The following is a 16877-nucleotide window of genomic DNA, read 5'->3' as shown; positions in this document are numbered from 1 at the left end:
ACATTTAAAGCAGAAAAACAGAAATCCCGCCCCTTTATCTCTATTGGCTCATTCAAACATAAACTAATAAAAGTGGGATGGGGCATCTGCTGGGGTGCAGGAAGACAAGAGTAGTTGGGGGGTGGGATCCATAGACATAATATAAGAGTAGACCCCGCATTGGCCGCTCAAATACGGCGGCCATCTAGGTAGGGTTGTCCCTCCTACTTTGCTCAATCAAAACAGCAGAAGATGCCTCAGCACTGAGGGATATTGTTGTTCTGGTCGATGGATTATTGATGTGAGGGCTCCACAGACAACATTTCACAAGTAAGATGGACATATTATTGTGTGTATTTTGTGATTAGAATATTACTTTACTGTATTTATGTCCACCGGCGAGATACCAGCTAATATTAGCTACAGTGCTTGGTGTAATACGGGTTCAGCCCCGCTATGAAGGCTAACTGAGATTCCGTAAATCTAAAAAAAATAATTATTCTCTAACATTGACTTAGATTATCTGACACAAGGGCCTATATTAGAAATGAAACAATATAGCACATATTATAAAACTTATATTATGTGTTATAACATTCACCGGCAAAGTTTACACAGGTGGTAAAGACTATTATTTATATTCTTTCACTCTGTCAAAAGTAAGATACATCCTAAATCTTCTGTTTTTGTTTTGAAAGTTTCATAAAGACACGATGTGAGGAAGAAGAGGGAGATATACAAGATATATATATATATATATATATATATATATATATATATATATATATATATATATATATATATATATAATTCAGTATTAATCATTATTTATTTGTGGCATTATTAATCTTTATTTATTAGTGTTCGTATAGTTATATAAATATGCACTAGCGGAACAAGTCAGCGTCGGGCCGGGGGGCGGGGCCAATTACTGGGCCCCTAAGGAATCACTGGGCCCCTTACGTGGAGTGAAACTGAAAATGTTGTTGCTAGACAAGCTGTGATTAAGTCAGTCGTAAGTTCCTCTGTAAACCACAGTTTTCTATCTGTCTGACAGCTGTACTTAGCTGTCAGACAATCAGCTGTCATCAGCTGCTGATAAAACATGAGGTCTTCTTTGTTTTTCTCTTGTCTTCTACCTCTTCTTAAAGAAATGTTTACGTGGCCCGCTGTCTGTTGTTAGTTTGAATTGTTATTACCTCAGTTTATATTTATTAATGATTGTTAATGTCTAATACATAAAACTTGGGAACTGAAACCAAGCGCTCCGTCTTTCTTTAACCACGCCTTCGCATCACTGGACAGGAAGCCTCAGTGGCATAAGGTGGGTGTTTGAAATCAAATAAGACAAAATTTCATATTGCCATAAAACATACATCCTGATTCCCACTGTTCTTTGTCTATACAGACATTACAACCTGCCTCTTCTGAAAAACTGAAGATAAAGCAGAACAACATTGCTTGGTCTGAATTTCAAAATGGGGAAGATGATGCGCTATGCGCTGGACTTATTGTGTAAGTAGATCTCTTTTTTTGTTTTGATTGGTCAAATCAATGAGAGGAACTGGATGTTGGATTTCAGTCCACAGAAATCTTCTCCATTTAATTTCTTTTCAGCTTCTGTTCTATTTGTCTTTTTAGTTTGACGTATGTATTTCTTAATGTTTCCTGTGCTGTACTTAACGGAATGTAAAAAATGTTAAGAACATATATCTGATTTAAAAAGTTACGTATAACTATCAGTCAAACTCAGGGACGTTTCATAGATCTTTAGATGTAGTGTTGTCAACATGGCTGCAAATATTTAATCAACAAACAAACAAAGGTAATAAAAAAAGGTGATATGAAGCAAAGGGTGCAATTTATTACTTGGAATAAATATATATTTTAAGTAGAAGTGGGAGTGAATTTCCAGAAACTGTGCAGGATATTTTTAAGATGTTTTCTGACTCAATCAAGATGTGAAGTTTCTCAGGAAAATGCAGAAGTGCGAGATGATCTCATCAGGCAGAGAAAAAAATAGCTTAACCAGCTGATGTCATGCTGATGAACAAAAAAGAGAGATCTTCTCTATTATAGACATCTTGTTTGTCTCTAATATTCACAAAGTTTTCATTTCTTTTTAGTACTGAATATACTCCGTTGGGGTGGACAAGCTCAAGGTAAGTCAGTGTTCCTTGTTGTTCGTATTTTTTCATGTCACATTCAGCCTCCCCTAAGATCTCACAGCTTTATTGGTCAACATTTACACGTGTTAAATGTTTGTGTTGTAGACGTCGTGCTGACAGCTGAGCCCAACTGGTCCACGTTTTATTTGGGAGAGTCCATTACCTTCAGATGTTACGTGAACGGAGGAGAAGAGACTAACTGGGAATACCAAGTTACCAGGAAGAGTCAAGACACTTTTCCCTACGACTCACAGAAAAGCTACACGTTAGAAGATCTGAAGATAACTGAATTCCAGTGCTCTGCTCGCTGGAGAGGAGTCTGTAAAAAGAGCGAAACTATCTCTTTGGCTGTTTTAGGTAAGGCTAAAGGGATTTTTACATATGATTCTGTTTTTGTTTTTTTTTGTTTTTTTCCAATTACTATGTGAAAACAAGTGCAGACTGCACTTTAATTATCTGGGTTTTTTTTTCTATTTGGAAAGATAAAATCAATTGACAATGTTGGATTTTCCGCCACCTTGTGGTGTCGGTGAAGTGGTGCATAAACAAAGAAGAAAAATGTATCCAAGCATTTTTTTTTTCAGAACTAAAATGCAGATATTACAAAAACAATCACAACAAAAACAGTGTATATAAACAGAAGCATAAATGAACAATAATTGATTCATACCATCAATTATTGTTTGGTTAATTTAAATGTAACAATGGACAGAATAATAAATCTGTAAAAATTTACAGAGTTCGGATAAAGAATATAGTTGCTGTTTTTTTGTTTTATTGTATTCTTTCATGGGGTCTGAAGAATATATTTCTTTGTATTAATTGTCTTTTTTTAATAGATTTTTTTTGTTTGTTTTTTATTTCATAACAGCGGAGAAACCCAGAGCTGCTCTGACAGCAGGTTCAACAACCATACCAGTAGGGGGCAGTGTGACACTGAGATGCTTGATAGAGAGCTCCCCTGGATGGAAATACAGATGGTTCAGACGGATCTCAGGCACCTCTGACGAGATCAGCACACGTAATGAAGAAAACAGAGATATCACTGTGAAACAAGGAGGAATCTACTGGTGTGAAGGGCAGAGAGGAAATCCCCCATTCTTCAGTCAACCAAGCCGTGATGTCACCATTGAGAAAACTTGTGAGTTCTTGAAAACAGTTTCAAAACCGTAAGAAATTAAGTCAACTTAATCTACTTAATCGATGCTTCTCATGTGACTTTATGTTTTTGTTCAAATACAATTAACATTATTATTCTGTAAACAGTATCCAACAAGGTTGTTGTGGGCTGTCAGCCAAAGGAGCCTTATATCGTTGTTGGTGAGACGATCACTCTGACCTGTGAGGTCCAGGGAGGAGAAACCACTGAGTGGACGTGTGACTGGTTTAGATCTGGGTCATTCATACACAGGACATACAATAAAGACTGGACTTTCAGAGTGTCTGAGTCCAGCAGTGGAGACTACAAGTGTCAGTGTAGAAACAGAGACGACTGGTTTTCTTTAACAAGGCTGAGTGAAGCCTTCACTGTAGCAGGTAAGTTAGGTTTGTTGTTGTTTTTTTCTACCTCTAAAATAAAATAAAAAAAACAATTTAATCTCAAACAGCATTTTGAAAATCTTGTTCAAAATTGGCCAAAATTAGAAAAAGAATAAATATTTTCTTAAATGTTAATAGATATTATACAATTCTTACACGTGCTAATCTGTCAAAAAACTTTTTTTTTTCTTGAAAAATGTAATTGCATTCAATTACATTTTCTCACATGACTTCTTGTTTCTTTCTACCTGATGCTAACAGTTTTCAACAAGGTTATTGTGTCTCGACACCCAAACTGGTCTCAGATGTTCAGTGGTGAGACGATCACTCTGACATGTGAGGTCCAGGGAGGAGAAACCACTGAGTGGACGTATGAATGGAGTAGAGATGGGTCAGTTATACACTGGACAAATAGCAAAGACTGGACTTTCAAAGCTCTTCCGTCCAGTAGTGGAGACTACATATGTCATTGTAGAAGAAGAGATGACTGGTATTCTCCAACAATGTGGTGGAGTAAAGCCATCAAACTGTCTGTTGCACGTAAGTTATGTTTGTTGTGTATTTTGACAGTTGCCATGAAAAACAAGGTTGCTTGTAAAACAGTGGCAGGAGTTGTGTAGCAGAACTTAAGATCTTCTAAAGACCTTAATACTTCTCCTATAGCTGTAAATGTCTTCCACACAGACTGTGTTGGGGAAATCCCTGCACCAACTGGGGATTTGGGATTTATTAGACCTGCCGGCCCTTGTCCCTGTACTGCTCACCAAGGTCTTTGTATTTAGAAGCCTTCTTCTCATATACCTCTGTCTTCAAATAGGACAGTCAGTTCAATCAGGATGATATTCTTTGACTCCTCCGACCACAAAAATACATGGGGCCTCAACGATACGAGGGGAAGAGTAGTCTCTTAAACCCAAAATCGTGCTCTTTGCAGAAGGCTCAGCTTAGGATAGATTTAATCTGGATGTTGAGTAGGCCCTTGCCAAACCTCTATTTTAATTGTGGCGAGCCAATAAAAGGTGGACCTGCTGGTGGGCTTTGGATCATTGCATAAGCCCAATAGATTTGAGCCTGAGGCCAAAACCTGGTGGTTAGATCTTCTGCCTCTCTGCTTTTACCTTTCTGAAAGTTAGCCAGGTCCTGGACTAGCAAACCAGCCTAAGACAATTACTATGTCATCATCATGGTGGTTTTGCATGGCGTTCTTTATCCCAAATGCTGTGTTAGGCGTTCTTCAAATGTAACAGGAAACGTTCTAAAAGTTAAGAAGATGTTTTTAAAAATCTGGTCAATCTGGGGAAGTTTCTTCAGCAAATTTGAGATGGTCATTTATTCCCTTTGAGGGATTCTTTATTTATATTTCTCTGAAAGATGCTTTGAAAATAAAATGTGCTTCCTTGTGTATTTGTTTAGTCATTTGTTGTCTGTATTTGGTCTCAGAACTCTCTCAAACATGCTATTTATTTTTCTTTAATAACAGGTAAACCAAAGGTCCAGTTGAGTGCTAACAGCCTACCAGGCAGAGTAACTCTGACCTGCTCAGTGACTCCATCATCAATTGGCTGGAAATATTACTGGTACAGAGATGAGAAATCCGCTGAGCCGCTGACGACACAAACACCTGTTTTCTCTCCTAATGAACTGATGAGCGTCTCGGAGAAAAGCCTGTACTGGTGCAGAGGAGGAAGAGGGGAGCCAGAGTACTACACAGACTACAGTAATCCAATCACAATCAGTAATAATGGTGAGTTTAACTAGACTTTGTTTCTAAGTTAAAAGTGGTACTGTCTGTGTTCTTGTATTAATTTAAATAGTTTCCAAAAACAATTTCTAATGTGTTTTTTATATAAAAATCACAACTTAAGTCCCTGTTAGTCCCATTGAATTAAAAGTAAACTTGTTTATTGTACTTTTGTTATTATGCATCTTCTCGTACAACCTTTGAGAGGAACAAGAGAAACAGTGAGGATGATCATGAAGTCATGTCTGTAAACAGTGAATGTTGTCATAATGTCCTGTTTTTTTTTTCCAGTAACTGTTTCCCATCCTGTCAGCTTTTCACTTCATCTGTTGTTGATCGTTGGACCAGTTAGTGGAGTCGTTCTCATTATCCTCCTGCTCTTGTGGTGGCGCTACAATTGGTCCACGGGTGAGAGATTTTTCTTCTCATCTCAATGCTTCTTAAATTCTTCCATGCATGTGAGTTTTGAAATAGAGTTAATCAGTTTAATTCTGTTGTCAATAATCCAAATGCCTTTGTCATTTTTCCCAGATTTGTGCTGCATCAGGTGAGTATGAAATATCTGCACTCTCTCATCTCGGTCACAAACTTTTCTTTCTTTGTTAAATTAAATCCACTTTGATATTTTAGGTTGTTTCAGTCTGAAAGCAGCAGCCAGAGGCCGACCACTAATCATGAAAGTGATTACAGCTCTCTGCTGCATGGTTAGTCACACAATAAACTTAACATTAACTTGTAATTTTTTTCAGCATGTTGATGGAGCTTCATTAAATTTGTTAAAATGAGTGTGAATGTGAAAATCAAGCTAATTGTCACCACCATAACTGCAGAACAAACATAGAATATAAACATGCAAAAAAATATATATTTTTAATTTCATATAACTTTAATCAGATCTGATTATTTCGTTTTTATTTACCGTAGGCACCACGTCTCTGTATGAGACGATCCATAACCGTGGAGCCACAGGAAACGGTAAAGTATTAAAACAACCACGTTATTAAAGGAGACTGATTACATGTGAATCAGATCAATCCCAAGCTGTCAGATACTCAGAGCGATGTCAAACAATTTAAAAGCATGAGGTGGTTAATAACAAAATGCTCAGGAGATTTTGCAACACTAACTTATGTTTTCTATGTGTTCTTTGCAATTTCAACAGAGAGGCCTCCTGATCCAGCAGAAGGTTCTGTTTACGTTAACGTGAGACCAGATAATTTCAGCTCAGCATGAAGGTCAGATAAACACCTGACTTGGTTAAATTGTCACTTATGTTTTTATTTATTGTTTATTATTAAGTGGATGTTAATCATAAACATCCACGTTTAGGTTTCCACTTAAAGTTTTATTATTGTTCTGTTATTGTGTCATGAACTCGTGACTGTATCCCATTTGTCTTTGATCTGTAAAAACACTTTCTGATTATGACAGTGATAACTATTCTGTTTTTTTTAATTATTATTATTATTAAAGTATCATGTCACTCTGGTTTCTGACTTAGACTCTGGTGTAGGCTAGATAATATCCTCATTCAGTTTAAGTCTGTTACCCATTATGTTTCTATTGGATAGTTAAACACACTTTTCATTAGTATTAATCAGCACCTGTTTCCAATACACATATTTTGAATGCGTTACTGAAAGTATTAGGATGTGAAATGTATGATCTGTGTTTGCAGGAAACTAGAGTCCAGCAGCAACAGATGCTCCGGTTCGTTCTCAGATCAGGAAAAGCTGTGGACAACACTGCCGCCCTGCAGGCTGCTGCTTTACTCTGCAAGTCTTTGACTCGTCTGATGTGTTTTCATATTTTCACTGTTTGCTGTGTTGATTATTGTATTTGCCCTGATTTAAGATGCAATAGATGTTTTAATGTTGATGTAGCTCTGCAGTGATCAAATATGTTAATCATATGTCATAGATAAGTTAAAAATCCATCAACTGAAAGTTTGGAAGATTCCAGTGAGATAAAACTAAAGATAAACATTACAAACACCATTGTTACCCATAGAGCAGCATTTGAAGCTTTCACACTTTTGCTTTGTTTGTAATAAGTAGAAGACTGCCACACAGTTTGACTATTGGTGCCTGTATTCAATGAAACATGCATAAGGTAATAATAAGTACAAATGTGTAAAACATTAATAAATAATATAGTCTCAACAATTCATAGACACTGACGGTGTTCAGGTTGTGCTTTGATTGCGGCTTTGAATGCTAAAATATGAGAATGAGGCCTCTGGAGCATTTCCCAGAAACCCATCAGCCAGAAGACCTTCAGGGTCCAAACTTGTGACAGGACAAGTTTAAAAGAGAAGGAAAAAAAGAAAAGTAAACATTGTTTGGGCTAAAAACTCTGATTTCTTTCATAGGTTAAAATTTGTTCATATTATTTGACCTGTTAGTATCATCTAGTGGTTAATGTTGGTATTCCAGGTCTGTTAGAAACAGGAAGGCCCATACTTAGAATGTGTCAAGGCAACGTGACACGCGTGACAGTCCAGCCTTCCTGTTTGCTGCAGCTCAAATTGTTTGTTGTTTTATGTTATTCATTACCATCTTTGTTAGTTTAAAAGGTTTTGGGGAAACGTTGACCATTTTCACATTAAGATACTCTATTAATATGCCATGACGCGTATTTTTTTCTTATGGTATCTGCTCACTGTACATATATATTCGAAGTTGATTCATGTCTTTCCTTTTTTCTTCCTTAACTGCACCTGGTAGTTCAGAATTCATGCATCATTTTTTTGCCTTTTTTTGCACTACCATCGGAGGTCACTGACCCTGGTGTTTTCGTGGACAGTAAGAGCTGAATCACATTACTAAATATTTTGTTTAGTCCATCATTGTGAATATTAATGAAGCTCAAAAGTTTTTGCAGCAGCTCAAAACACTATAAAGAGACCAAAACATGTAGAGAGGGAAGCTAAGTATTTCAAAATTGTTAGACATCTAATAATAATAAATATGAGAAGTTGGATTTTGCCAGTAATCTCCATGACAACTTTGGTCTTTCAGAGCACCAGAGCAACTTGACGTTGCAGATCAGTGCATATCTCCAAGACTCGAAATGAACCAAAATGGAAAACAAAACAAAATCCTGAAATTTAAAAATTTACACTGTGGTTTGTTTTACGTCTTTAAATTCCTGGATGTACCGTATTTTCCGCACTATAAGGCGCACCGGATTATAAGGCGCACCTTCAATGAATGGCCTATTTTAGGACTTTTTTCATACATTAGGTGCACCGCATTATAAGGCGCATAGAATAGACGCTTCATACTCTATTATTACACATCCACATTTATAAAGGAATGGTCCCCGAGTACTTTATATAGTAGGCTGGCCCAGTCGTTGTTTCACTCACGGTGTTGGTGTTGCGATATTATGCCCAACTGCTTTCTGGGTAACACAGACCAACCGACACGCTGCCGCTGCAGTCTCTGTCTCTCTTCCCCTGCCCCTCCCCCCCTTTAAATGTATTATCAAACTTTATTAACAAACCAGTGTTCTGACAACTATCCCAGCATGCACCGCGCACTACTTCTTCTACGGGGAAAAAGAAGTTGGCGGCTGCTTACCGTAGTGGACCAACTACGTAAGCAGCCTACTGCATGTCTGTGTAAACATGACGTCTTTCATTTCGAGCTGAGTTAATTAGCGTAGCATTTCTGCCGGATTTTCACAACATATCAGCCACGACAATGGACAGGGGAACCAACAAGTTCATGTCATCTTTTTTGGACGACATCAAGGTGTTTGAGCCACTGGATGCCTCCAACATTGTGCGCGTCACAGCTAAAAGCTACCGATAGATGAGGAAAACAGCAGATCCTCACACCCTCAGCATAAATATAGCTGTGGACAAGATCACTGATGCCTATTGTTCTTGCAAGGCTGGGTAAGTCGGCATTCATGGTTTTGATGGTCCACAATGTACATTAGCATATGTTTACTACTGTAGCTTGTGTTTGTGAGACGGTCACGCACGTGGTAGCTGCACTGTGACCTAAAATGGGCATTAGCCAATGAAACGCGGCCCCTGTGGTAAGGTCCGTTGCTGGACCTGTTGTGGCTCAATATTGGTCCATATATAAGGCGCACCGGATTATAAGGCGCACTGTCGGCTTTTGAGGAAATTGAAGGCAGCTCATTAGCATGACAATGAGGCTTTTAAAACCGTAAATCTGTTGCAGTTCCTCTTAATTTCCACCAGGTGGTAGCAAAGAACATTTTTTTAAAAACTCATGAGTTTTAGTACAGGAAGCTGTAGATGGGTTCTTTTTAGTAATTTTGAACGCTTATAAGCTATTAACTTGAATGAAATGAGATAAGTTTATACATCAGCTTTCCTGTTTTTCCATTTGTGTATTTGTAACCGATGAGGAAGTAAAATATGATAACAACTGTCACATAATGTCATATCCACAGACCGGTGTGCTGCGTGTTGGATGTCTGCTCTCTCCTCTTCCTCCTCTGCAGGGTGTGACGGGCAGGTGCGGCTTCCAGGTGAAATGCATTTCCCACATCAAGGAGCAGTGCTTAGAGGAGTGGATTCCCAGAGACAGTCGCCAGATGGTTTACTACTACTACTCGAGGTACTACTGCGTTTGCTGTGTTATCACAGACAAGTTATGATCTTTCTTACCTTCGTTCTACTCCTTTGTCGTAGGTCCTCAGTGCTCAGCTTCCACACTGATTATCTGGTCCTGTAGATTTCCTCCCTCCTTGTCTGTCTCTCGCTGATCCCATTCAGAACATCTGTGGCTCACCTCCGGTCCTTACCTGCCTGTCCATCTCCTCCGGCCGAGGAACCTAGAAAGCAAGACCGATCACTACTCACCCAGTCCACCAGCAAGCAGCCAACCACCGGAGCTGTGGATACTGCGTGCCCCTCCTCGTTCAACTCTCCCACTTCATAAATGAGGACCCAGTCCAGATTTGGTGTTGCCCTCCTGAAGATAAGACCATTCAAAGCTTTTTCTGTTGAATAACACGTTTAACCATGCTATCCCTTTTTTTTGTAGTAGTTGCTCTCACCAGTCATCCAGGATCATGACGCATAAATGAGGCATATGAACTGCCACTAAGCCACATGTTGCTGGGTTATGACATAATTTTTATTAAATTTTTCATGACATTTTGAGATGTTTTCTTGACTATTTTTAGTATTTTTTATTTTTTTTTACACACTTTTATAATCTAGAGCAATGTAACATGATCCTCTGCATTAAGTGATGGCAAAGCGGGGCATCATCACGACTTTACACAAGTGAGTCTTTACCTCCACGGCAGAGGCTCCACCGAACCCCTGAGACCGACTCACCGAACCCCTGGGGTTCGATCGAACCCAGGTTAAGAACCACTGGTCTAGTGTTTTTCCGCTGTGGACAAGCAAAAGGTAACTTTAGGTTAATCCTTTATTTAATTGATTCATTTTTGTAGGACCTTAAATGCTGCTGGACAAAAGTGTCCACCAACCATGGCAGAAACACCAAGACTATCGACCAACGAGAATCAATCAACATAATATACAGTTTGTTCAAATAACTTTAACACTTCCGATAGTGACTCGATCAACTCTGTTATCAAAAAAATGAAGGGATTCTCACACTATTCATTATTTGAAACATAATTCTGTTCAAAGGTCCATAAATGTTTTGGCCCTTTGCTGATACTCTGGTAAGTCTTTGCTTATATGGACCAGGAAATGAAGAGTCACACACTAGAGTTAGGCTTCATCTATGCGATTTACAGGATACTAGTTATTTTTGCCAATGTGTTTTTCTGATATCTTATCCGCCTCCACCCACCTTAGATCTTATTTTAATGTGACAGGTCAGATCATTCCATCACTTGTTTTTCGACATAAAGAGCAGCAGTTAAAAATAACCGACCAGTTGATTGTCATGCACTTCAAACCAAATGCTATTTTTGCACAAAACAACTCCTACTTTATTTAAATACTACTTTTGAATCTGTTATTGTTGCATTTTATTATTCATAATTTTTATTTGAATAACTACAAAAGCGTCTTAACAATTTCCTTTCAAATTTTGTCAGGAGCTTATAAGGTGGTTGTGTTACGTGATTATTTACTGTAGATTTATTCAAATCCATTTACTTAACTGATCACCAGCCATGTTTGCACTCTTATTTTAACCCGACTTGCCATTAGCGGTTTGTAACAGAAACAAACTTCACAGTGATGTCAGCTTTAGTAAATTAAGATACTATAATCTCACCCTTAGATGAAAAATACAGTACATTCTGCAACTTATCGCTTCACTGAAGAAAAGTTTGACTGAAGTTTAAAAGCTGTCTAGAAGCCAGAATAGAGAATGGACCCTATGCTGGGCTTATTGTATAAGCGAGACGATCACTCTGACATGTGAGGTTCAGGGAGGAGAAACCACTATGAATGGAAGAGATCTGAGTCGGTTATATACAAGAAACGCTGGACTTTCAAAGTGCTGAAGTCCAGCAGAAGAGACTACATGTGTCAGTGTAGAAGCAAAAGTGACCAATATTCTTCAACTGAGAGTAGTAACGCCAGCACACCGTCAGTATGAGGCAAGTCATCAATGCTTTGTCTATATATATGTTTGGTAATAAACAAACCTACAAGTTACTTTTCTGGGCACACCACTAATATTACTTTCTGACAGAAATGTGAATATCCAGTCTAAGAACATCCAATCAAAGTTTGGTGTGTAGTGGATGATACTGTTGTCATTCTGTCAACTCTAACAAAAAGGCTAAAGGCCCAAATGAATAGCAATAATACAGATACCAGCAGGGTGTAGAGTGGCACTAACCTGTATCTTTCTCCTCCTCCTCCTCCTCATCTGCTTGGAATTATTTCTGGTAGCTCAGTGGACTTATCATCATCATCATCATTGTCATCATAACGCTCCTCCTCTTCTTCCTCTTCCCCCTCTCTCCTCATCTGCTTGGAATTATTTCTGGTAGCTCAGTGGACTTATCATCATCATCATCATCATCATCATAACGCTCCTCCTCTTCTTCCTCTTCCCCCTCTCTCCTCGTCTGATTGGAGATATTTCTAGTACACAGGTGAAAACCCCTTTGATCATAGAAGAAGCTGTTTTATCCTCAAATGGACAAATGAATGTTGCAGAGGAGGGACTGTACTGGAGCAGAGGAGGAAGAGGACAACCAGCTTACTACACAAACTACAGTGATCCCATCAGCATCGGTAAGAATATTGCATTTAACCTGTCATTCACGACTGGGGTGTCAAACTCCAGTCCTCAAGGGCCGCTGTCCTGGAACTTTTAGATGTGCCTCTGCTGCACCACACCTGAAAAGAATAATTAGGTCATTAGCAAGGCTCAGGAGAACCGATCTACACAGGGAGGAGGTAATTAAGCCATTTCATTCCACTGTTTTTTACCTGTGGCACATCTAAACACTGCAGGACAGCGGCCCTTGAGGACTGGAGTTTGACACCCCTGTATTGTGAATGACAACCTGTGAATGACAGGTTAATATGAATGAGTGTTGAATCTGAAAGGTTCAACACCTTGAACCTTTCAGATTCAAGGTGTTAAAAAGTTTACAAATACAAAGTTGTTGTTTTGTCACCAGATGAAGCGTCATAACCAACATCAAATAAACATAAACATAAATTTTATCTGTGATTGTTGCATTTCATTTTTACTTGAATATATGCAAAAGCATCTACCATTTAACAGAAATTTCCTTTTATTTGGTGTGGTAGTCTATGCATAACATCACACTAAGCTTGTAGTATTATGTGATTATTCACTGTAGATTTTTATCAAAGGTGTTTGCTTTACTGATCACCAGCAATGTTTGCACCGTCTTATTTTTACCTGACTTTCCATCAGTGGGCTGGAAAAGTCCCAGTGGTTTGTAGCAAAAACAAACTTCACAGTGATGTCAGTGTTAGTAAATTAAGATATTATGATCTCATTTTTGGATGAAACATAGATCATGTTTCCTGCTCTTCTCTTTATCTACAGACGCTGCGTTTGCAATGTGTCACTTCACTGAAGAAAATTTCACCAAAGCTGAAGAGCTGCCTGGAAGCCAAGATGGGGAAAAGCGTGGATCCTATGCTGGGCTTATTGTGTAAGTAAATCGCTTTCAGTGTTCAGATATTACAAATCAAGGAAAAATATTTGTGAGGAAAAATGTAATGTGAATGAAAGGTGTACACTATGACTCACAATATAACCTTGTATTTTAAATTACACTTAAAGTAAATTTGGCCGAATATGATGTAAATCTGAGAATATTTTGTTTAAAGTCAAAGTGTAGTTCAATCTCATCAGACAGAAAAAAAAAATTATTTAGATGCAATCTTTGATGTTCCTTTAATCAAAACAAACAATTCTGTATAATAAGTCCTTCAAAGAAAGAAGGCGTTTAATAAACAAAACAACAAAGTTGGTGCAAAATGTGAGTGTGGGACAAACCTATTGCTATTTTATTTTAGGTTATTTAATGTCTCTAAAGCTAATAAAGTTTCAACCTTTATTTCAGTGCTGAACTCATTTTTCTGCTGTGGACAAGCTCAGGGTAACTTCAGCTTTTAATATTTGTTTTAGAGATGTATTCTCTAAAGAACAACTCCCCTTTCTTTTCAGTACTTCACATCAGACACTCTGATTTTTTTATTTATTTATTTATTTTTTAACACGTGATCTCAATTGTTGTAAACTAGAAAATAAATTAAATAAATTTTGGTTCTTTTGTAGATCCTGTGCTGACTATTGAGCCCAACTGGTCGACTTTTTATGTTGGAGAGTTTGTTACCTTTAGATGTGACATGAATGAAGGACACGACTTTGACTGGTCCTACCTGATCAATAGGATTGGCAATCCATTTTAGTCCTACTATAGATATGAAAGCATCACATTAGCATATAGTGGTGTATATCAGTGCATTGCTCACAGGTGGTACTCATATGAAAGAAAGTGCAGTAATACGGTCACGGTTACTGTTTCAGGTAAGCATAAATTATTTTATCATGACTAAGTTAAATATGAAGATTGTGTTTACCTTATTTTAGTTCAAAAACACTAAGAATATATATATTTTTTTGACATGCAATAATGATCAGACCAGCACTCAGTACTTAAAATAACTGCCTGTGTGACATTATAAAGTAAATGAATTCTGTCGCAAATCACAATAAAACCAAAGCAGAAGATGCTCAAACTGACTTCAACCATAGGATATCTTGTGGAAAGAAATCTAATCATTGTTTTTTAAATAAGCTAATACATGATATCAAACTACAGTCACTGAAATTTCATCTTTTTGAGAAAAAATAAATATATCCAACTATTTTATGCAATGACAGCTTTTTACATATTTAGTTTCTGACAGAAAAATGACAATATTTCAAATCCTTTTTTTTTTTTTTTTTTGTGAAATATACTAATAATTGTCTCCGTCAACAACAGACAGACCCACGGCCATATTGGAAGCAGGTTCAACGACCATACCTCTAGGGGGCAGTGTAACACTGAGCTGCTCAGTGGAGCCCTCTGCTGGATGGAAATACAGATGGTTCAGAAAAACCTCAGACACTTTTGTTGAATTCAGCACAAATAATGAAGAAAACAGATATATCACTGTGAGACAAGGAGGAATCTACAGATGTAATGGAGAGAGATGAAATCATGCCTTCACCAGCAATCCAAGTCGTGACGTCACCATTAAGATAACCTGTGAGTTCTTTCTTGAAAACTGTCTGAAACCAAATCTATGAAATCCATTTTTTTTCTCTGATTTTCGGTTTCTGCTCACATTTGATAAACAGTTTCCAACAAGGTTTCTGTGACTCGACGACCAAACCGGCCTCAGATGTTCAGTGGTGAGACGATCACTCTGACATGTGAGGTCCAGGGAGGAGAAACCACTGAGTGGAAGTGTGAATGGAGGAGAGATGGATTAGTTGTAGACTGGATAAACAGTAAAGACTGGACTTTCATTGTCTCTGAGTCCAGCAGTGGAGACTACATGTGTCAGTGTAGACGCAGAGATGACTGGCTTTCTTCAACAATGTGGAGTGAAGCCTTCAGACTGTCTGTATCACGTAAGTTATGTTTGTCATGCTTTGAGAGTTGGTCTGAAGCAAACGTGAACTGAACCACTGCTTTCTGCTGCTCTACCAGCAGGGGACCTCTAGGAGCACAAACTCTTGCTGAGGACAGAGTTATTGTAATTTTTTTCATGAAGCATGTTTAAAAAAAAACAACATAAAACCAAACTAATGGAATTTTCCCTACAATATCCATCTGAAATATTCAAAAGATGTTCAGATGATTTAAACTATTTAGGATTGGCATTATAAAGAGGACTCGAAATGTAAAAAAATATCTATTTTTAGCTGTATCATATTAAAATCTTACACTTCTCAAGTAGAAAATATGACTGATTTAGTCCATCTAAGTGAGTCGTCAGCGCTAATGTTAATAACGACGCTCTCCACAGTCTGTGAGACTGATGAACCAAATCTGTCTACTCTCCGTCTATACAAACACTCTAACTAACCTATAAAGATTTGCAGGGACTGTAACTCTTTGGGAAAATGTAGAAACTGGTTATAGATAAACACTGGGTGATTGGATAACATAGGGAAACATATCCAAACATTGCTGTTAGGATCTTTTTATGCCAGTGTACATGAAGACTCTTTACATCTTGCAGAGGCTTATTTATAGACCACAAAGTCAACTTTCCCAATGTCTCCATTTACTCTATTGATGCTTCTGTATATAGGAACTTAAAAACTTAAGCATATGATTTAACAACTGATCTTAAAAATGTATTCCAAAAATTTGACAATTTTCTCTTTTTCACCTACAGATAAACCCAGAGCCAAACTGACAAAAGGTCCAACAACCATACCAGTAGGGGGCAGTGTGACACTGAGCTGCTCAGTGGAGCCCTCTGCTGGATGGAAATACAGATGGTTCAGAAAAACCTCAGACACACCTGAAGTTCAAATCAGAACAAATAATGGAGAAAACAGATATATCACTGTGGCACAAGGAGGAATCTACAGGTGTGAAGGAGTGAGAGGAAATCCTGCCTTCACCAGCTACACAAGTCGTGATGTCACCATTGAGATAACCTGTGAGTTCTGTCTCCAGTGTTCTTCAAATTATCCAGTGATTCAAGTGACAAGGTCACTGTCCAGATAAGCTGTATGTTCCAATATTTTATTGAAGCCATAAAATTACTTTTTTAAACAGTTTAGATGCGTTGACTACATAGCGGGGCAGTTGTTAGCTCTATTGCTTTGCAGTAAGAAGGTTGTGGGTATAAATTCCAGTGTGAAATCTTTGTGTGAGAAGTTTACCTGTTCTAATGTGCATTTAGGTAGTCTGGCTTCCTGTCACAGTCCAGTCAGATGATTTTAATAATTACTCAAACTGCCATCTTG

At 37.9% G+C, this 16877-nt stretch overlaps 1 protein-coding gene across 1 annotated transcript; it reads left to right on the top strand.

The window, feature by feature from the left end:
* Nucleotides 1-1457: 1457 nt before the first annotated feature.
* Nucleotides 1458-6660, top strand: LOC106905950 (B-cell receptor CD22-like). The gene is made up of 10 exons (XM_088016018.1): nt 1458-1494; nt 2253-2504; nt 2983-3288; nt 3414-3683; nt 3948-4226; nt 5167-5430; nt 5719-5974; nt 6058-6131; nt 6352-6402; nt 6590-6660. Exons 1-10 carry the CDS (start codon nt 1458-1460, stop codon nt 6658-6660), a joined length of 1860 nt encoding a protein of 619 aa, XP_087872144.1.
* The last annotated feature ends 10217 nt before the right edge of the window (nt 6661-16877 follow it).

Source organism: Poecilia mexicana, unplaced genomic scaffold (assembly GCF_051168715.1).
Source record: "Poecilia mexicana isolate PSO_F unplaced genomic scaffold, ASM5116871v1 scaffold_18, whole genome shotgun sequence".
NCBI classification, from domain to species: Eukaryota; Metazoa; Chordata; class Actinopteri; order Cyprinodontiformes; family Poeciliidae; genus Poecilia; species Poecilia mexicana.
Note: the sequence above shows the minus strand (reverse complement) of the source record. Positions and strands in the feature narration are given on the sequence as shown.

Excerpts from the sequence above, each read along its gene's own strand:
- LOC106905950 (XM_088016018.1), top strand. The coding sequence starts at position 1,458 with ATGGGGAAGATGATGCGCTATGCGCTGGACTTATTGT. Across the intron at positions 1,495-2,252 it reads CTATGCGCTGGACTTATTGT|ACGTCGTGCTGACAGCTGAG; the intron begins GTAAGTAGATCT and ends TTTGTGTTGTAG. Across the intron at positions 5,975-6,057 it reads CCAGATTTGTGCTGCATCAG|GTTGTTTCAGTCTGAAAGCA; the intron begins GTGAGTATGAAA and ends TTGATATTTTAG.